The 23416-nt window shown below is 33.5% G+C and overlaps 1 protein-coding gene and 1 long non-coding RNA gene across 2 annotated transcripts in view; one reads left to right on the plus strand and one right to left on the minus strand.

Annotated features, from left to right (window-relative positions):
- Nucleotides 1-237: 237 nt before the first annotated feature.
- Nucleotides 238-23416, minus strand: part of LOC123716383 (transcription factor IIIB 90 kDa subunit) — a 31562-nt gene continuing 8383 nt past the window's right edge. The window contains exons 4-11 of the mRNA XM_045672097.1: nucleotides 8018-8167; nucleotides 7553-7779; nucleotides 7283-7403; nucleotides 6539-6679; nucleotides 5580-5810; nucleotides 3909-4140; nucleotides 2529-2680; nucleotides 238-1205 (exon numbers count right to left, since the gene is read on the minus strand). Of these exons, the coding sequence (XP_045528053.1) occupies nucleotides 1090-1205; nucleotides 2529-2680; nucleotides 3909-4140; nucleotides 5580-5810; nucleotides 6539-6679; nucleotides 7283-7403; nucleotides 7553-7779; nucleotides 8018-8167 (1370 nt within the window). The 3' untranslated portion in view covers nucleotides 238-1089. The remainder of the gene's footprint in view (nucleotides 1206-2528; nucleotides 2681-3908; nucleotides 4141-5579; nucleotides 5811-6538; nucleotides 6680-7282; nucleotides 7404-7552; nucleotides 7780-8017; nucleotides 8168-23416) is intronic.
- On the plus strand, nucleotides 4467-5655 carry LOC123716386. The gene is made up of 3 exons (XR_006754562.1): nucleotides 4467-4561; nucleotides 4926-5130; nucleotides 5596-5655. It is a non-coding gene; the product is annotated as an uncharacterized LOC123716386 (long non-coding RNA).

Consider the following 23416-nt stretch of genomic DNA (forward strand, 5'->3'; position numbering starts at 1 on the left):
TTTTCCATCAATTTTATTGTACCACCTGATAAAGGCATTCTATTTGCAATGTATCAATCCCGAATCTATGATTAATTATATTTCTAATTCGAATCTCAAGTCACAATCTCATCTTGAGCGCTGACTGATACTGATGATTATATTTTAATTGATAATTAAACTTCAATGTAATAATGTTTGGTGTGGTCATTTATACTAAATAAAAACACATTTCAAAACGTTTATTTATGTTTTAAAGCATCTTAAACACAGAATAGACTAATGTTTTTTCAGCTATTCAATAAATACGAAGTGAGACAGTTTTGGCGGGAAATACAAAGTTGTATAATACACACTTATAAAATAAATTTACAACATACAATGAGCTAAACACATGTGTGTGACGTCCATTTTTTTAGTTTTAAACCTCGAGAATGGAATGTGACACATTGCTTTAGCAAGTTTATTCTCTATGTCTATATATCATAATGCCACAGAGTATACAACATTTTTAGCTAAATGATTATTCCATACAGAGTAAAATTATTTTTTACAATACATGGGCAAACATAATTTAAGTATTCCTTTATTTTATAGATTAAAAGCATCACATTGCAACAAATACCGAATGGTTTTCTTACAAAAATAACTTAAAAATTATTAGTAATTGAACTAAATAAATATAATCTAATAAAATTAGATACTTTCAAACAATCCTATACGATTTATATACAACAAAACCATTTCATCCGTACCGCTTCATATATATATTTCTTTAGTTGTTTACACTAAATTTGTACCAGCTTAATGAATTTGTGTATTAAGCGGTATATGTCAGTTGCTGAAGAGTAATAATAATATGTAAATGGATTTTTTATTGTATTAGCGAATGTAAAATGTTGTATTTCATTGTTACATGATTGTTTAGAAAGCCCATTTAGCCCTTTATAAATAGATTCGAGTATGAGTAACCTAAAACCAACTTTAGATTACATAATGAACATTGTCAGAGCCATAAACAATTTTTACCCCGTTGTTTAGTTGTCTATGTCCATTTCTTTTTTTACTACTTAAACGAGATTAACTATACAATAGAAGATCATACATAAACTAATACTCTTCATAATCATAATAATCATCCTCTTGCTGGTTCTGCAACATGCTGGCTAAAGATAGTTCTGTATCATTTTCTGTTGTATCTATTTCTTCTTCATAATCATCAGCTTCTGTAATATTATAACAATCTTTATTTACTACAAAATATACACTGTATCTCATATGTTATAACTTAGGCTATCTACCATTAGAACCTTTTTATCAAAAATTTTGTCTACATTTAAATAATATAAGGTTTACATTTATGGAATTTATTTATTTACACTTTGTTACATATGTTACATTTATAGAAAAATATTAGAAGGGATGCAACAGCCGGATTTATCACTAACAAGCGATCTCTTCCAGGCAAACCTAGTAAGGAAAAACACTCAATAAAAGGATATATAATGGATTCCTTTTATAACGTTACGATGCGGGGCAGGGATTGAATTACGCGTTATTATTAAGATTATTTTCGACTTTCCAGTACTTTACACCACATAATGGTAAGTTTTAGGTATAAAGAGTCACTGGCTGGTCACGAAACGTTTTACTATTGGATACAGAAAACTTTCCGGCGCATATAATTGTGTGATGTAATACTTTAAAGCTCCCTAAAATGCGAGAAGCGCATAACCACATCTTAAAAAAGCCAACCTTAATCTAAATTGATCCAGTTAATATTAAAAAAACGACATAAACTAAAAATTAAAAAGCTAAACGAATTCATGAATTGCGATGCAATACAAAAGAATAAATTACAAAGTGAGAAGGAAAGATAGATTGATTAGAATGATTTTAATATCAAAAAGTAGAAAAAGTATAAAATAAAAGTAATAAAAATTGTCTTTGGAAACTTTAAAAATATTTCTTCCCAAGAATCGCTTATTATAGTAATCAAGTGTGAATGAACGTTTTAACTTGATGTTAAAGATGCTAATTGAAATTTTGGTAAATCCTTTGTTCATAGTATTGTCTTTTGTTAACATAGCTTTTACACATTGAAAGAAAACACTTTTTTAACCGGATTAAAGCTATTTGTATTATTATAAACTTATAATTATTAACATTTTTTTTCCGACGTTTCGCGTGCTTTACAGCGTACGTGGTCACGTTGGAACGTCAGAAAAAAAATTAAATTTAAAATTATGTAAATAATTATAAGTTTATTATAATACAAATAGCTTTAATCCGGTTAAAAAAGTGTTTTCTTTCAAATTATTTGTTTGAAACCTCTTTCAAAGGTCGACAAGTCACCAAAATTTTTGAGCCACAGGGAGTCCATGAGCTACAGTATCCCCTTTTATTACTATCCCGTAAGCCAGTTTAAAAGTAAGGAATTTATAAAATAACTAATTTTCAAGTATACCAATGACAGACAAGATAACCAAAACATGTCACACACAGTGTCAACAATTTTATTAAAGAATCTCTATATGAAAAAAACAGACCTATATCCTTTTGTATCGGCGTGCTGGGAACAGGTGCTTCCGGTGCTGGAGTGGGAGGGTTCGATTCCGTATCTGAAGGTGGGGCTGCTTTCTTCTTTTTCTTTTTAGATGGGGGTGGACCTGGTGTCTTACTCTCCACAAGCTCCTTCGGACTATGGAAATAACACTTTAAATCATTGTAATATTTTTAGACTAAGTTACTCACTAACTTATTTACTTATATGTAAATTATTGGCCATTTATGCTCATGAATAAAATAAATCCAAGACCAAAGCTATGGCAACATTTTTTTCGTAGACCGTCCATTGATTCCATTATTTTAACATAAATACCGAAGGTGACAAAGCAAAAGAACTAGTCTTATTAAACGTGGACTAGATACGTATGTTACCATGGTAACGACGGTTTTTGTCTTATAAAAATGATTGACTATTTTTATCATATCAATTCATAAAATTCGTTCCCATAGACAAGACTAAAATAGTTTTTTAATCTATTTATAATTTTTATTTAAATTTGGAATGTGAATATTATTAGTAAACTTTTCAAAGACTAAAGAGTTCGGTCATGAAATAAAACAAAAAGGCGCGAAACCTCCGAATGATTCCGCGTAAACAAGGACTAAGATAGCCTTTTAATATCACTTTAAGTGATTTGGATTTGGAAAAACGTAAGAGCCAAAAAAGTAAAAAAAGGCCCGAATTAAATGTATATTGACTTGAGTTACACGTATTTTCTTAGAGCTAAACAATATTAAGTTCGCAAGTCAAGGGCGTAGAGCGGGCAAAAATTTGTGATAAGACACTCTCTGCCACTCTTTTTAATCGCCAAGTTTTGCGTCATACAAATTCTTTGAACTGGAGCAAATCAATTCCAAAGATTAAAATCATTTAAGTATTCGGAAAAATTATAAAAAAGCTTTTTCGATTAATTTACGTTTAACGAGAGTTTTGAATTTATTCAGTGACAATTATCTAATTTCGCCTGGGAGTTTGTTGTAAAAACCAATACAAGTTCCATATAAGGTGTGGTTTATCATCTGGAGCCTGGTTGGTTTATCAAACAAACTATCAATAATCTATATATATAAAGACATATAAACGGTCAATGAGCAACTATGAGCAGTTAAATAATCAAAATGGAAACATTAATAATAATATTAATACCAAAAAAACTATTCTACTCCTTTGAGTATTAGCCTCATAAACCTGAGGTCACGAGTTCGATTCACAGCTGTGCACCAGTGGCCTTTCTTTCTACAGAGGATAATCGTAAACCGGCATGCTTTAGGACCTAAACAGTCGACATGTGTCAGGTAGCCACGTGAAGAAAAACAAATGACCACGAAATATACAGAAATCTGGGACTTTGTAGCCTCACCTTTCCACAGCGGGTTCACTGGAAGTCACAGGTATTGAGACACCAGGCTGATCCAAACTTTTGAGTATATCATAATTAATCTTCAAACTCATCTTCTTCTCGGCCAACATCTTCCCAATCGCCTCTCCAGCTGTAGCGGCATTACAATTCACCTTCTTTCTGTACGATCCACGCACTTTCTTCTTTTTATCTTTCCCTTCTTCTTTTTCTTTTGCGCGGAGTTCTTCTTTTACTGTAAATTATGTTATATATCCAAATAATCCAACGATTCCAAAACAATAAAAATAGCCAATGATCAGGTACATTCGCAATGAGAACCTCCATTGGGACCTTCATGTAGAAGACGTCACCACAATAATCAAAAAGATTGCTGGAGACCACGAACAAAGGTTCCACCAACAACTTATTTCTTAAATGTATATATCTTTTTTTGACGTTCATAAGTGTACATTGTGTTACCTATATGAATAAATGATTTTTGACTTTTGTCCAGAATGTTGTGACACTGTTTCATGTGTCACAACATATCAAAAGTCAAAGTTTGTCAAAAAGGCAAAACCAACTCGAATTAGTGTGAGTGTACGTTAGTATTAAGTTCTAAATACTGGTGGAAAAAAGGAGTACACAAGAACAGTGTCTTCGCCTGTAAGACTGTAAGTAGTTATTGGACACTTTCGTATGTTAAATTTATTTAGTTTTTAGTCTTAAGTTAGGCTCGATCCTGGAATAACGTCTTTGTCCAGAGAAAATTTATAAAAAATATAAGCGATAAAGTTGTGGAAGTATTTCTGTACCAATTCCACTTATTTGAATTGCGTCGGTAAATACCAGGTCCCTCTCACAAAAACCATCTCATCAGCCTAATATGCCGTTCAAGCCTAATTGATAAAGACTTGCTGGACTTAGGATGGACGGGAACTTAGGATTTCCGTGTTTTACGCTTGATCAAGTCAAGATTTATTTATACACAATATACAAAATTAAGTTGCTATGTAATTACGAGCAGTGTTGGCCTAGGGACTCCAGCGTGCGAATCTCATCCCTGATTGGTTCAAATCCTGACTTTACCAATTGACTGTATGTCTATGTAAGCATATAAAACTTGCTCGTACGGTGAAATCATGGAAGTCGGAGTGTGTCAGACACAGAAGGATCCTGTCTCACACCTACTTGTCAATTAGAGAAAACACATACATAAATCTGAAGTCCAAAAGTAAAAGTAGTAAGTTATATTTTGTATGTGTTATTTGTGTTTTTAAATGCAACGAAGTGTCAATAAATTAAATAAAAAAAGGTTGTTGCGTCACTTGTTTTTGTAAATAAATATGTTATTCATTAATAAATTTAAAAAAAAAACAATATGCTTAGCATCAAAATACTTGATTTTTAAATTTATATTTTATTTAAGTTCCTTATTTTAATAAAAAAATATTAATTTATAAAAATCTTTGCCAACTTTTTTGTAAACTGTAATTTAAAATTAGCAAAATCATATTACCAGTTTCAGAAATGCCTACCTATCTCGGAAACTACTGAAGCCATTTTGATGAAACTTGAACTCCTAATTCGGAATACGTCATATCATCTCGGTATAAGAAATTTATCTACAGTTACGCAACTCGATTTGGTTAAAAGCATAATTTATTAATATAAATAATTATAATTACTAACTCTTTTGATCCCGAAGATAGCCAGCATTAATGGACTTCCACATCTTCGTCTTATACCTCGCTTCATCAGGAGTCATAATGAGAGAATCAATATACGCCTCATCTTCATCCCCAAGAACCAGTTCATCCGCATTCGTCAGGTTATTTGGTAACTGGGTTTTCGGTTCTGGCTTCAAAAATGTGTCTGTTTTCTCGTTCACGTGGGATATACCGATCACTGCCTTTTCTGGGCCTTTAAATCAATGTTTAAATATACACAAAACGACCAAAATAATATAATTTTTCTCATCTAATGTTAAGTGATGGACACTTTCAATGCCAGAAAGCTCGCGAGTGCGTTGTCGAGCTGTAAAATATTTTTACTAGTCGGTTTACTATTGTTATAAAATAATAGGAATAATTATAAAAGTAATTAAAATTACAGTCAAAATCTGTTATAATGACATCGCAGGGACTACTCATATTTGGTCTTAAAAACCGATAGTCGTAACAGCCGATGACGTTGTTATTAAGTACGTAATACGTAGAATTCAGCCGAGACCTTGGATTTTGGTCAATATAACCCGTATGTTGTTCTAAATGAAGTCGTCGTAAACTGTTTTGATTGTATTCCCATTATTACTTTCGTTCATTTTTCGTTTTCTAACTATCATTATAAATGAAAACCCGAAAGCCTAAGCTTTTATATGTAGAAAAATGTGCATAATCTGTTGAATAAATGACAGCTGCTTCATTAATTCTAATATTATTGTTTAAAGAACTACAGTCATGAGACTTGATGACAAAATTTTTAATTTTTAATAAAAAAAATTGATAATAATTACAGCTGAACCCTAGCCTAGCCTAGCCACGCCCTCATTAGTTAACACGGTTGAAAAAATAACTTGAAACAACGCAAGTGAGTCAATGAAATGGCGCCAGATAACAAATCCAACGAAGATACTAAAAATATGATCTTACCTAATTCTTTCTCTTCTACTTCTGTGGCGCTTTCTTCTGTGTCTTTTGCGACGGTCTTCGCCAACTCTCCAATAAGACTGATGGTCCTTTCTTCTGCAAACCGAGTCGCTTCATCTTCTTCGTTGATGGATTCATCTACACCTTTAAAAGAATACCATTTTTTATTATGTAAATTTAAACATAATAAAATAATGGTGTGGAAATAGTATTTTCGTGGGTATGCTATGCGAGTCCACGAAAACGTCACTATATTTTAGAGATACAAGACCGGCAGTAGCTCTAGGCAGAAGATGAGTAGATGCTTCCAACGGGAAGTCGCTCCACATGACAGCACAACGGACGATAGTTGAACGTGATAACACAACATTGATGAATGTATTACATACTTTTATGAATAAAATAGCATTATTTTTATTTAATTATCACTATTTTGTATGTATACAAAAGAGTGAATCCTCGAACGCATAGGACAATCGAGTGGAAGAGAGAAAGCGTCGGAAGCGCTTAAGCGTAACGGGACAATGTGTCATGCTTTTTGGTGCGTACAGCTGGCGTTCATCGATTCATTACACGCTGTCACGTTTATATATTATTATATATATTATATTACGTAATATTTTGTGTTAATTATGTAAATATAATTTAAAAATTCTTAGTTCCAGTCAATCATCTTGTAACGATAACAATCATCTAGCATTATCAGGAATCAGGAAACAACGGACAGTTTCTATAAAAAGTACTCACTTCTGGTTGAGCTTGACGTTGCTGCTAACTTTTTCTTCTTCGCGTTGTCTTTCTCTAATTGTTCTTCTATCTCCTTCTGAAGTTCTGAAAGTTCTCTCTCCCCGTCCTCTTCTTCCATGAGCTGAAATATTGAGTTTCATTTTCACACTGTGCACAAAATATAATTTAATAAATTCAGTGACGTCCTATGAAAATTAAATTCAAGAAATAATGATATTCTTAGGCATTAGGAATTTTGTTGATTCGACATGTTTTCTTCTTTCCACTGACCTTTTGCAGTCGTTCTTTATCCCGTTTCCTTGCTTCTTTGAAAATTGGAGGGTCCTGCTCCTCTTCAAGATCCACTGTCATAAATTCGTCAAGCGTTAACGCACTGGATGGAGTATCACCAAACTCTAGAAGCCGCTTGCGCAGCGTACTTTCATGGACTCTGACTATGCGCACAACATCAGACGGCGTCCGAGAAAAATTGTGTAGTCTAGCAGCTATGAGGAGTGCTGAAATTATTTTTAAAATATAAGAAAATATAGTACAATATCTGTAGTATAAGCTGAAGAGTTGATCTCAAAAACTACTGGTTCGAATTGAAAAAATATTACTTATCGCGAAAGGTTCATACACCACGCTATGATTAAATGAACGCGGTTAAAACCTTGAAGCAAAGCTAGTTAATAACAATTGATGTAACAATAACTATATTTTATTCAGTTTCGTTAATATTCAAGGGATTTTTACCGGCCCCGCAGACACCTGAAGGTCGACGTCCGGAATGTATTGAGTCCCTCTTCATCCTCTGCACAAGCCGAAGTGCTGTCATACTCACCTCGTGCTGTTTGTCCTCGAACTGCAGTTGAGATGCGAATCGGAGGATGTAAATGCATGGATCTGAAAAATGATAACCAGATGTTAGATACTTAACTTAATAACTACTGAAACTCCATAAATCTCAATTTGTTTGTAAAAGAGAACACAGTTAAGCGGGCTTATCCCGTAACTTTGATATCTAATTGTAATTAGATTTCATACAATTTCATTTCATACTAGGAATTTAACTCTATGATTTGGGCCCTACAAGAAAAAATACTCTTTAATGTCGGCGCGTGTTCAAAATAAATTTACGAAATACATGTACATGAGGTTGTGTGGAGTGTAGGCATTTTACCCAGTTATGTATCCAACTTTGTTTGTCTTGGGTATGGTAGGATACAACAATTCAGAGGTAAGGAGGGATCTTACTATCACATATTCACATGACAACGTCTAATACATCAATGAACGCTGGCTGCACGCACGAAAAAAGCACGACACATTGTCCCGTTACGCGCAGTGTCCCGTTACGCTCATTGTACGCTTGTGCCACGTCTAACTCTGTTCCACCTGATTGACCTATGCGTCCGAGGATTCAGTCTCTTTTTGTATCCATACAAAATAGTGATAATTCAATTTTATTCATAAAAGCATGCATTCATTTCATCAAAGATTGTTATGACGTTGTCACGTTAAACTATCGTCCGTAAACTGGCTTTACAACCAACCATTTTTTATAAGGTCCTTAAAGGGAGAATATATAATTCGGAAATGTTGGAAAGACTGGGGGACACACTCGGCGTGGTAAGCGGTCTCAATTGCTTGCAGTGCTTCGAGCGCGTACAAATTTACTCATTGAAGCGCCATTTACGCGTGTCTTGCGCAGCCTGAATGTTATTGCATGTGAGACGGATAGTTGCACAATGGCTGAATTCACAAGAATTGCATTATTTATACTTAGTTATAAAAAGGTTTAGGTTTTATGTTTTCTGATTTTGTTTATATTATGCTTTTAGTTTAACTTTTATATTATTAAGTTTTGTATTTTATTAGCTTTAAGTTACGGTAAATATTGTAAATAAGGAAATAAATAAATATTAGCAACATACTATATTGGAAGACCTAGATAAAAGATGGGTTTTGTTGGGAGCACATTGTTCAGTTCCTGTTTGACTTGGTCAGTAACTAACCAACCGTTCAGTCGAATGAAAGCCCTTAAATAAACATAAGTTTGGAGAAAACAGCAAAATTATATCTTATTTCTTTACGAAGATAAATTCCGTAAAGTAAAAGGCTGGCAACATGCTAGTGAGCCCTCTGGCAATGTGAGTGCGCTGCGTTTGCGCCCTGTTAAAAATGTAAAGTTGAAATACTAATTTTCTCGTAGGTGCTTACTAAGTTTTAATTCATATTAGATTTGGTTTAAATGTGGATTGGATTCTGTAAGGACTTGGGGTAAAAATTTATAACGACGCCCAGAATATAGCGTCGATAATGTACTGAATTTCGTCTATGCGAGTCTCGTTTCTCACCTTATTGATAGAGATACCGGCAAACATCTTGAACAAAATATTTCCTTGCCTGCGCAGAAGCGATTTTTAGGTATCACGTATAGATCGCGCGTTGGTAAATCAGTTGACGTTTGTATCCCGCGCTGTGTACGATGCGCAAACTTTCCCCCACTCCCTTGTTTAGTGCTCAAAAAGTTTGCCGGTATCTGTATGACCATTATTAGCCCCGGACGAGCCTTCGTTTGATTGTCAAGCGGAACGACAGATTTCCTGTGTCAAATCAAACGATGCGCTCATCTTTTCACTTTCCAACCCTAGGTTCATCAAAGGTTTGATTTGAAGCTTTAGCTGTCATTCCTTTACCCATATACAGTATTTAATTGCATCTATCTACGTCAAATAGTCATAATATATTGTAGACGCAAAGACTGACGTTAATAATATAATATATTTAATCTACTTCACGATGCATGCCCTATTAGCTATATATACATACTTTGGTATGTTTTTATAAGAAATATTTTTAGTTATGTTATAAGTAACTAGTAGGGAAATATTGAAAATCTCATCTCACAATGTTCGTTTCCCTACTCCTTCGAAACGGCTCCATCGATTCTTATGATTTTTTTTTATCCATATTCAGTAAGTCTGAGTCTCTAATATATATTTCAAACCCTTGAGAGGGGCGTATAGCCCCAAATTTTATTTTTTAGACAAAATTTATTGTGTTTAATTTCTTATGATACATTATACATACAACCCTTTATTGTCACCCCTCTACGATCAACCCCTATGTTCTGTTATAGTGGAGAGGTTTTTTTTGTACTAAAAAATGTTTTAAGGAAATAATATATGCACATGGCAAACGACGTTTGCCGGGTCAGCTAGTAATATATAAAATTAACTTAACGAAGACTTTAAGGCCCAGCAGGCATTGCTGTGTCAATCGAGGGCTGGAGCGCTGAGGCGTGCCGGCCCGTAATAACAATTAGTTATGTAAAACATTAAATTAATGTAATTTTAACAATTTTTTTCTGAAATGGACTACTTGGCTTGCGTTAAAACATAACGTGTAAATTTCAAAATCATCTTCTATATACATTTTCGTCATAAAATGAATGCAAAGTGTCAAAAATTGGCTATGTTTGGATTTTTTTCTATAGAGCGAAGTTATTTAAATCGTGTATCGATCTTTGAAAATGGATACATAAACTACTCAACTACACCATATTTTTTTTTCATTAGCCATACTTCAAGAAATTATGACAAAAAATGGAATGAAACAATGTACTTTTTTGGAGTTGTGCGATCATATAGGCCCTTAAGAGCAGTATTTATGTGGCAACTCTCAACCCCGACGTAGTATGGAGATCAATCACTTGGTAATATGAAACAAAGGATCAGAAAAAAATCCGAAGCCAAGAGCAAGGTACTTAGGTTTTCTTAACTAAATCTACACAAAAGTGTGTAACGAATGTTTTAATTAGCATTATGTTCAAAGTAATTTTTTATCATTGACACACAATGACTGTTTGAGAAATAAGTGATTTAATTTCTAGAATGCATTGTATGCAAATGGTTTTAACAATGCATGGCCACCAATGAACTCAGTGTCACGTTGAATTTTTTTTTAATTTATTTTAACCCTATATATAAGCAGTGTTGGCCTAGTGGCTTCAGCGTGCGACTCTCATCCCTGAGGTCTTAGGTTCGATCCCCGGCTGTACACCAATGGATTTTCTTTCTATGTGCGTATTTAACATTAGGTCGAACGGTGAAGGAAAACATCGTGAGGAAACCGGCTTGCCTTAGACCCGAAAAAGTCGACGGCGTGTGTCAGGCACAGAAGGCTGATCACCTACTTGCCTATTAGATGTGATCATGAAACAGATACAGAAATCTGAGGCTCAGACCTAAAAAAAAGGTTGTAGCGCGATTGATTTATTTTATAATTTTTAACCCTATATTCGCCAAAACATAAATATCAATTTAGAACTATAATATAGTGAGTTAAATATTATTTTGTTTAAAGGAAAAAAAATACAATGCATCTCTGATCCGATATTTTTGAGTATTATTAGTATTGTCCTGGAACTATTAATGATGCGAGACATGATGCTTGAACGAGGGCACGTGTTCTGCGTCAATGTCGCACCAGTGATTACCAACTTTAGGGCACACGAGCGACATTAAAACCTGTCATAAACTAAGGACAGTAAAGTGTTTGTTACCATGGTTACCAAACGTTTGATATCAAACCTCGTTACCATGGAAACAAACACATTACTGTCTTTAATGCATATAAGTGCTGGAATAAACTTTCAATTACAATGTATGTTGGTCCATTTGTCCCGCAAAATGACCTTGGACATTAAGAAATAAATTTGCCAACTAGTTCTCACGTCTAGAGTTCTCAACAATAATGCGTAGTAGCAAATTACACATACAGTTTTAGAACAAAAAGCCCGAAACATCACTTCCCTTTTTACCCACATCCGAAACAATGTCAACAGCTGCATGTTATGCAATACACGTATAACGTAGTTAATAAATAATATGCAATAGATAAGGAATTATCGGTTTTATTGGTAACGATTTCGTTCATGTATTCATGTATTAATTTGCATTCCATAACGTTACAAAAGATGTTTATGAGGCTTAAAGCTAGGTACAATATTATGGACCCTGTTAGGGCACAGCAAAAGAAGGCATTACGAAACCTATATAACATAGCTAATCGTTCGTTTAGCGTTCGTTGTTTCATAATGCATTTTTAATGATTAAAAATATTTTAGTTAACTAAAATTATATAGATAACTATATAGCGGCCTTAAAAAAGTTCAGCCAGTTGATCAAACAGCTTGGCAAATGACTTGGACCAATCACGTTTTATTACTTGCCTAGCCTGTTGACTGTTAATTTAAATTTAGCTCCACTTTCTGTCACTGTCAAACTCGAAACAAAACTATTCAAACTTTCAATATGGCGTCGGCAAACCACAACTTTGATGTTGTTGAAAGTGTAGTGAAAATAATAATCTGAATTTAACTTAAGCAATATAATTGTAAAAGAAATAGATTTTATGTCATATGTTTCATCTTTTATATTTCTGCCAAATAATGATTGTATCGTACGAATGGCCTAAGCATTAGACGTTGTAACAAACGTTACGGCTGAATATCTGTATATATCAATGGCGCAACAATCTTTTACGTCTGTGCTTCAGATTTCTGTATATGTTCCGTGATCAAAACACATGACTTTTCGATCCTAAAGCCGGTTACTTCATCGTACGAGCGAGTCTTAACTGCGCACTATGTTTTAGGCACAGAATCTTGACTTGTTTATAAGAAATGATCACGAAACAGATGCTAAAGTCCAGAACTAAAATGTGGTTGCGGCATTGGTATATATATTTATCGATATACTTTTGGTTATCAAAAAATCCAAACAGTCGATGGCGTGTGTCAGGTACAGGAGACTGATAACCCACTTGCCTTTAAGATTGACGAATGATGATGGAACAAATACAGAAATCTGAGGCATTGCGCATTATTCTTTCATTAATATTACTTTGTAAGGTAACGTTAATGGATTTCGGGAGGATGGACAATTATTATTATTACATTTTCTAATTAAATAATCACAGATTCTTATGAAAATTTTGTTACGTTTATATTTTAGTTAAAGTTTTAATAATTCTATTCCAAGTCCAACTACCGAAGCTCATTTCTCTTTTAGTTCCTAAGTTGTAGTATTCACGACTACCTCTTTGATTTAAGAGTTTGGTAAATATGTCAAATCACGGCTCGTCCTTAAATTAGCTCCAATTGTTTTCTATATATTTTCATCAGTCAGCAATAGTGTACCATACAATAATGTGGTGGCTCATGCTTTTGAAACTCATAGAAATTAAATCGTTAAAATTAATTAAAACATGATGATTTGTGAAATAAATGAAATGTGTCGAGTGACGAGCCGTAACGTTTACTGTATCCAATAGTAAAACGTTTCGTGACCACCCAGTGACTCTTTATACCTAAAACATACCATTATGTGGTGTAAAGTACTGGAAAGTGGAAAATAATATTAACAATAACGCGTAATTCAATCCCCGCCGCGCATCGTAACGTTTAACACGGGGAACCCAAAATTCGTTACATAATACTTGAATGCTGCCTAACCTAATGTAATTCACTGGGACTGGGAAGTGTCACAATGTCATTTACATCGTGCATGTAAAATTATCAGTTTTTATTTTTGGTTCCAGAGCGATGCGCCTCCTTAATATGACTTGGGATACTAAATACTAGTCTTAAAGAACGATATAAAAAAATTTTTGAGGCGGTTTAAGGTGGATCAGTAATTCGATAAATTTACCACGTGTTTTTGTCTACTTACAGTACGTGTCTTGGCATTTAAAATCATGCCAATTATTTCGACATTTTTTATTACTTTTTGTGTTGTACATTTGTAATGTAAACAGTTTTCATAGATAGGCAAGACTGGATTTTAACGGCCTAGACCTTCCACCTATTTTTAAACACAGTCATTTACCATTTACTTATTAATAACACTATTTCGACATTCATCATATATAATCGTACTAAACAAAGACAAAAAACACTGTCGTTCAGTACTGACTCTGCAACTTCCAAAAGCGATTCCGATTTCGATCGATGTACAAACCTCGCGATTTTCACAATACGATATGATATAATTCAGAATCGCTACCACTATTAGGAAGCTACATAATATAGATACCGGCAAACATCTTGAACAAATGACCTTGCCTGCGCAGAAGCGATTTTTAGGTAACACTTGTCATCGTCATTGGTAAATCAGTTGACGTTTGTGCCACGCCCGAACGATGCGCAAGCTTTCCCTCACTCCCTTGTTTAATGCTCAAGAAGTTTGCCGGTACCTATACCGATTCTGAAATGTTAGGCCCCTACATATCACACGCTGGGATGGTGTTTGCTTTAAAAACAATACGATTGTCTGTTCATACCAATTTTAAAAAATACATTATTTTACATAATTACAATGCTTTGCAATTTATAATGAATACCGCACCTAAGACATACATATGTCAATTATAGTATTCAACATACACTCTTTACTTACGAACTAGAAATCATTATTTCTTTTGATATTATTCATTCATTACACTATTAATAAACGGAGGTATATAGAAACGTTAGTGTTATTCCATATACATATAAAAATATATAGGATTATAACTACTATCTATTTAATGTCTTTTGTAGGGTTGTGAGCATCACAAGTGTTCTTCGGGTTCGTTGTACCTAGGGGATATGTGCAACGGCGGCCAAGGTTGTTGGCGATACCACGGGCCAAAACCAGTCTGTTGCACGAATCCCCGTTAACAAAGACGTTGCTTACTGAATGTTGCCCTCGACACTATCGATATCTTTATATGTTCGCAGAGTGAGGACAGAGTAGCGAAATTGTACATTTTATGTATTAATATTATTTTAGATTTCTTCGTTTTTGTCGACATTATCGTATTGATTTAGTACTGTAAGAATAGTGTATGTACTTTTGTGACTATGAGTTATATAGTAAATAACTTGTCATGACATGATTTAAAGTTCGACACAAAAAAATTAAAGCAACTTCTACGCATCTAAAGCCAATTAATTTCTGGAAAGTACCAACAAAATTTAATGAATATTCTCGTCTTATACAATGAGACAAATGTTTTATTAATTTAAAATATTTTAGAAAGAAAGTATCCTATACATATTTTATCTAAAACTATTTTAATTTAATGCAAAACCAGATTAGTTTTCTAAATAGAAAAGAGTGGTCGAATCCTTGGACTAAGATATCTGTATACGTGTGGTGGTTTTTTCTTAATAAACACGTTGGGTTTAGTGTGACAGTGACATCTGCTGACACTTACGTTGCTGTTCCAAGGCTGGCAAGGCTGACCAAACTCAAACTCAAAATAACTTTATCCATATAGGTAAGTACACATATGAACGTATCAGACTTTTGAACCTGACCAGCCATCTTTTTGGGTATAAGGCAAGACGGCTTATACCCAACATAGCCGGGGTTCGAACCAATCGCTAGGCCAAAGCTGCTTACGAATTACTATACTATTTGTCTTTAGTGTTAACAAAATCTGCATATTAAATTTTGTAAGGTATGCACACCGCAAACACATATACCCTTGACACACAAAGTTCAACAACTCGTTTATACTTTCGTCATATTTAGGCTCATAACTCTAATTGATATGTCTCGATGTGTTCAGTCGTCCTTTACTATATTTAAATATTATTTACACAAAGTTTTGACACGACTGAAAACAACACTATATATGTATTTATTTATTTCGAAACCTACATCTAACTAAATAATATATAATAACAAATAATTACACTAAAAAATATAGCCAAAGATGGAATACATATAATTTAGCTACAAAAAGGTTCGAACATCTACAAAAGGGAAAAAACAAAACAAATTATTCAATACATTTAACTAAGTAATATCAATTAGGCTGTGTTCTGCGATGGTGTAAAAGTGAGGGTATGTACGTGAAAGTGTGAATGTGGGGTGTGCTCATGATGCAGGTGATAAATAATTTAGATTTATATAGACATTGAGGAATGTAAATAAACAGAACGTTAGCGAGAAAAACTTCGATAAAAACTAAAAGCTACTTCTGCTTAAGCTTAATATTTTTAAAAAAAGACTACAATTGAATATATGAATATAATAAACAGTTGAATATATAATGTATAATTCAACAATACACGTAAATACCACGTATTACGGAGCCGGTAGACACCATTAACGGTGAAACTTATTGCACAACAGCCTTTCACAATTTCTGTATATGCTTAAAAACTGACACTTAATAATTCTTAATTTAATTTAAAATTTAATTGCGTGCACATCTTTCTAAAATTGTGAAAATTTAACGGCAAAATTAACGAGTCGAAAAAAAAATTGGCACTCTAGAATTAACGTATAACAATACGGGAGAAAGAGAGAGAAACGAGGCATACGTCACCTCTATAAATCAGGGCGAATTGGCCGATGTGAGAACGCTGCTGTGTCAAGGCTTTTTCCTCATCATTCGTGACTATAGGGGGCCGTGATTTCAACGGCTGCCTGCATGGCGGGATACGAACAAGTCATCGCTGTTACTGTGTCCTGCCTCCTGGCGCCGAGGGATTTTAGTGGATATGCAGAGTAGCTAGTCCCACATAACCCTCCACCACAAGGCAGTCGTATGGGTAAATCAATTCCTCACGAAAAAATAACAAAGTTCTAAGTAACTTAGCAGCTACAATAAGTAAAATACAATAGGTCAACGATGGTAATCCAAGCCGAGGTATCCGAGGTCCTAACCACAAATCAAGACCGTTCACGCCAGTTTCAGGTGCCAAAAACTAGAACTAGATTTGTTAATAATGTATTGATAACACAAGCTAATAACCCAGTATGATTCAAAACTCAACAATGACATACAGTAGTGATACTAAAACTATACAATTTATCTCCTATAATAAGATTTAGTGCTACTACATCATATCATCTCAAATAATTGCATTTGCATTGCAATGAATACTCATAATCGTGCTTTGTTTGATGTTCTTCATATGAACACAACAAACTCAGTTTGTATCTCGCATTCCGGACATTTAACGACCAATATTTAAGCCTGGACTTGGTTAGTCGCGCAACATGGTTAAATTGATTAGTAAGAATATCCATACCACCACACCACACCTTCACGTACATCACTTTTACACCATCACACAACATAACCAAATTAGTTACCACTTAGTTAAATGTATTGAATATTTTTTTGTAAGTAAATATTATGCATTCCACTTTCCTTCCATGTTTATACTGTAATTGTTTGTTATCTGTACCAATAATTTCCTAATTGTTTAAATGACAGTAACAATAATTTAGAATATATTGTTAATCAGAAATTACTACACATTTTATATAATTTCTATTTTAAATATATTACGTTACTAGAGAATGGCGAAACCAACTTATTTTCATAATAAATTACGGTTGCTAAGGTAGTTGTACATTTTACGTAACAGTAAAGAGTAAAAGATATTCAAGTATTTGTATCTTAACTAATTTTTAAACTACACAAACCAATACACGAGGTCGGCACTTTTACTGCGATGGTTAATTTGTAGGTTATGGTCACGAACGAGATTAAAGACACACTTCTGGAGTTATTTTATGAACGAGGAGATCAGTTTTATATTGTAATTATTATTATGTCGATAAATACTAGCAGCCTAACGCTGCTTCGTCTTTGCGGATTTGGATAAATCATGCAAGCTATTATTAAAAGAGTTCAAAGAGAACTAATTACATGTTCGGGAATCCTATTAAAGCCATTACTCGATTTAGGAGAAAGTTAAAATTTGTATTATAGTGAGTTTTCGTCAGTTATAATAACTATTCGTAAAACTTATAATAACTAGCTTCTCAATTCCTGGGACATTAAAGTGGCCAGATTTTATAGGTTTCCATGATAACTTATTAAACCGGTAAGGTCAAGGGCCTTGAGACGCATTCTTCATTTACAAAATCTCAGAAAATAGGCCTTACTTTTTTGAAAAGATAAATTTCAGTTTAGTGACAGCCCTTTTCATCAAAACCGAACTAGTAGTGGGATATCGCTAACCTAGTCGTCGACAAATATAATTCAGTATATGAAGTAGATCATTCATTTTTTTTTACTTTTTTTTCGTGTATCCTATTTTTGTTTTTAGTTTTGCCTTAACTATGTGTAATACATATTTTTGCACTTCTTGCCTACTGTATCTAATTTAGTACATTTTTTTCTTCTTACAGTGGTCGCTTGAAAGCGATAAGACCGCCAGTTGTCCTCCTTTTAATTTAATTATGTTCAATTTTTATACTGTAATCCGACAAAGTGTTAATAAATAAAAATAAAGTATTATGTACAACAATATTTTCAATAATACACCACGATGTTGTGTTCAAAAAATTGTTACGCCATGGCTTACAATTTAATCACCTTCCTAGAAGTATGCCTTCCCTGGAATGTTTTCGGGTGATTACATTTATTACGTTTGCGTTGTAGAGCATAAGTTTGACAACAATTATAAATAACTTATTATTATGACATTATATTAATGTTCGTATTATATGACATTATGAAAATTAACATGACATTTGCATGCCCATTTTTATACTGCTGATTGTGCGGATAAGTAATCTAAACCATTTATTATTTATTAACAGAAAGTGCAGCCAGAACGAACCCAATTTTCATACGATTCCGATGGCTTTTCTCTTATAAAGTATTCGACTTTTGTAGCAAATTTAATATTGTTTAAAATACATTTTAATATTTGAAACGGTAATTATGATTAATACGAATAACGGATTATGCTGGTAATTTAAATAACGAGTCCTAGTCCACCAACATTGTGAAAGTTTAAACACTTTCACACCAACACTGATCAGTAAGCGTATGAAGATTTTTTTTACTGACTGAAGCCAAATACCTGTTTAAATAATAGCTTTGGTTTAATCTTTATCTACTGTACGTGTGTATGTCACTGAACTCGGTGCAGTTGGTACTCTCATACTTTGCTTAGCATCCTAATCGCTTGAAATGTAATGTGGGACAACGTCTGTCGGGTCCGCTAGTACATATATAATCATTTAGATTTCAGTATTAGCAGAGTTCACTTTTCTGCTTCTTATAATAGAAAGAATGTCTCCAAGAGAAGGCAAAAGGAAGATGGGACGTCAAGTGAAAAGATGGGCAGATGGTGTGAATTCTTGCTGAAGAGATGGAGCAGGGTAGCTCAGGATAGAGTAGAAGGGGCTCAAATAGGGGAGGCATGTCAGACGTCCACCTTAGGCCATAAAACTGGTTACTAAAAAAAATATAAAAATGGAGGCATTTAGAATTTTTTTGTTGTAATTGTAATTAATGTTTAAATCCCCATCAAAATTACAAGTTATAAACTCGAAGGCCTTAACAATGTCAAAAACCGTTTAGGGTCATCTTGACAGACCATTCGTGCAAATATAAACCGGATTCGAAAGTCAAAGTAATTTCAATGTGTAAGCGAAAACCTGGTTATATTTTATACAATGCCTTACCAAAAATCATGAAAAAACTTACACCTAACATTGACCCCTGCTTAACACCGGGTTACTCCGTATTATAGATTGTTTTCTACTTCCGGAATATTGCGTTTCAACAGAATTGGTAGCATATGAGCTTTTAAAATAATGACTTCCGTCAAGGCTTCGTATATTGTAAACAGCGTAGGTAGTCTGATAAATCTTTGGCAAGGTTTCCCGGAAGAAAAAAATATTTTTGGATAATTTCCGGCTGCTAAAGTTACGATTTTGTATTAATAATACAATACTTATTGTACCTAAGATATGAACTGTTAGTTATTGGCAAATGTAATATTACTATTGTTCTATTTTCTTTAACAACCGACCTTATCGAAAGCTGTGGTAAAAACAACTCGTTCTTAAAACTACAGTTGTCTCTTTTCATCTTAAGGTAAACAGAATTCCACAGAAAGAAACGATAAAATACTTAATGCAGGTGTATTATATATTGTTTTTTGTTTATTAGCATGGACCTCTTTTGAGTAAAGATCTCCTCGAAAAACTATCCATTTTCAATCTATTGCTTATTAACTTAGACTAAGAACAGCAGCACTTTTGAAAAACACGAATTCAATATGTAAATTGTGAATGTTAAAAATGTAATAAATATAAAATAATATTTATTCAACAGAATAATATAATCTAAATCAAATTTCAAATATAATTATATTTGAAAATCACTGTGGTTTGTATTAGGTCCTTTCATATGAAATTGGCGTTTTGTATGGGAGGAACAAAAAGTAGATTTTTTGTTCCTCCTTTCTTCCTGTTCTTCCTTTTGCCATCTTATAGGTAGTTCAAACAACCATTCAGACGGGAATCATCATGATTTTGATATGTAAGGACCTAATATCAATGTAACAATAACAGTCTTGTTTAGGAGCACGACAAATGCGTATAATTCTTCAACTTGTTTTTATGTTGCTTAACGTTAGGCTATCTAATAACTGACCGGGTAGTCAATTTATTAGCCGCGGAAGCAAATAAGCAATTTTTTTAACGGTTCTTATTAGTATACATAACAATCAAATAAACAGTATTTACAATTTTCTTAACCTAGATAGTAATAATAAAAACAAATTTTAACGCAGCATTTCCTTACTGTATTCAATCAGGGCCTGTGCAATTGAACCCCTCGGCCCAAGAGTCTCTACTCCAAAGGGATCAAAATCGAAGTTGGAGAGGAAAAAACCATATATACATGTGACTTTAATGAGCTTTAACCGGTACCCTTGCCTTATTTTACTATTGGCAAAGCTTAACACACACTCTACTAACAATAACACTAGCAATAACAATACTTCTAACGCGTTATAAATCTACATTTATCAGAACTAGTTCTTCAAAACCGGGACATCTAATTAAATTAGCTTATGACAAATTCTATTCACGTTGGTATAACACAAACGTCCCTGAATCAAGCAATAGCATATATGGAAAATAAAGAATTCAGCAGCCTCACAGCGCAGAGCAACTGCATGTTTATAGGCTGTTTATCGGTGCGCCCGCGTGCTTTGAATTTATAATAATGAATAGCCTTTGATGACGTCACAATTCGCAAGAATTTCATTGATAGCAGCAAAATAAGTTGAACTAGAATCCTATTATTGTTTGAGGCGTATGACTGCAGATTGCGTATTAATCTATACATTTTTATTATGCCCCCGCGAACTTTGTTTCGCCTGTATACGATGTTTTTACTTAGCCTAGCTTTTAGTAGCTACATACCAACATATGGAACATTTTGCTATGCTACTTCCTAGAAACTTTTCGCTGTTCCGACCCTAAACCTACGTGCAAAAAATTTTAATTTTTCAAAAATCTCTATGTTTATATCACTCAAATTGGTCCAGCCGTCTTCAAGTAATTTTAGCAACATTTTGCGATTCATTTTTATTTATATAAATTAAGCAGCAAATTAAAAAATATATCTCATACAATTGAAATCAGAATTCTTAAGAAAATTGAGCCGGGCTACTACTTGAGCCTTTAAGTGTGTTCAAGTAGTTAACGTTATTATTTATAATTGTCTAATCTCTGAGTATATAAAAAAATCAAAACATGATTTACAAAAATAAACACATTAATATTCTTGAGTAAAAGTTTTAGTGTTGGCTTAGTGGCTTCAGCGCGTGACTATCATCCCTGAGCTCGTAAGTTCGATCCGGCTATGCGCCACGTTCTGTCTATGTGAACTAACATTTGCTCGAACGGAAAGGAAAACATCATGACGAAACCGCCTAGCCTTAGACCCAAAAATTCGACAGGCGTGTATCCTGTGCCTACAGAAGGCTGATCCCCTTCTTGTCTCTTAGATTTACAAATGATCATGAAACAGATACAGAAACCTGAGGCCCAAACCTAAAATGGTCGTAGCGCCACTGATTTATTTTAAAAGTTTTCGTCTAGTTGTCTTCTGACATAGACCTCTACTACTTTTAGATATTTATTTTCATTTACTGAGTCTATATTTATAATTAATGGTTATAGTTTAATCTACAGCTTTCCTGTGAGGAGTTCAACATCAAAAGAAGTTAAATTTTAACAGAAATATTATGACTAAGTAATTATTTTAAATAATGATTATCTTAATGTCAGTTGCAATTTTTTTATTAATTCTATAACTATTTGTGCTATCTATTATCACGCAAAGGTAATTTTCAACTCAACGAAAAAGATTGCGGGCTACTCGATTGTTGGTTAGCGCTGCATTCTTAAGATATCGTGTCATTTTCACACATGTACCTATATCCTTTCAATAACATATTTTAATAAGTATTTGATTTTCCTCATTTTAACAAGTGTTTACCAAAAATATCGTAACCATTGCATTCCATTAAAAGTTGGTGATCAATTGTCAATCTTATCAAATTTTTAGGCCCAAGGCGCTGTAGACAAATCGATTGTATGATCGGGCTTTGAACGCAAGTCTTTACTCCCTCTAGGAACCTTAACATAGCGTATGGATAAAACTATATATATAGATACGTTTTAGATCACCATTGCTGTTTTATCTCTCCTCTTGGATTGAGGAAATGTTAGGTTGTATCTATTGAACATTTAACAAGGCTAGAAATATCTAACAACTTACTTGCATGATAATATTTTTTTATTGGTTCTATTTGAGGTGTAAATATTTCCTAATGAACGCTTTATGCCCATACCATTGCGTCATTATCAACATTGTCAGGAGCAAAGGCGGATCAGGGGTTGAGAAGTTTGACACACAGAGACCAGATAAATTTAACATCGAGTTGTTTGTCTCAAAATCCTTTAGGGTGTAGGTTTACCTCAGGCCTTTACATGTGCTAAACCTTTTAATATTCTAAAAAAGTGGGAGTGAAGGTCATGACCTATACCAACCTTGCCTTGGACACTGAAGTTCAAATTTGGTAGATTATATTCATCGATTAGTAGAATTTTATCTATTAATAAATTTAGTTTATTACTAAATTACGTAAATATGTTGGATTTACGTAACATTTCGACAATCCTAATAAGCTCTTTAATTTCTTATTTGCAAATGAGGTCAAATTAAGATATAAATAAATAAATATACAATTTATAATCCCATACTATAATTAAAAATAATTTATTGCATTTAAATGACATCATGCACTTTCACGAACGAAAT

The sequence above is a fragment of the Pieris brassicae genome, chromosome 11, assembly GCF_905147105.1.
Source record: "Pieris brassicae chromosome 11, ilPieBrab1.1, whole genome shotgun sequence".
NCBI classification, from domain to species: Eukaryota; Metazoa; Arthropoda; class Insecta; order Lepidoptera; family Pieridae; genus Pieris; species Pieris brassicae.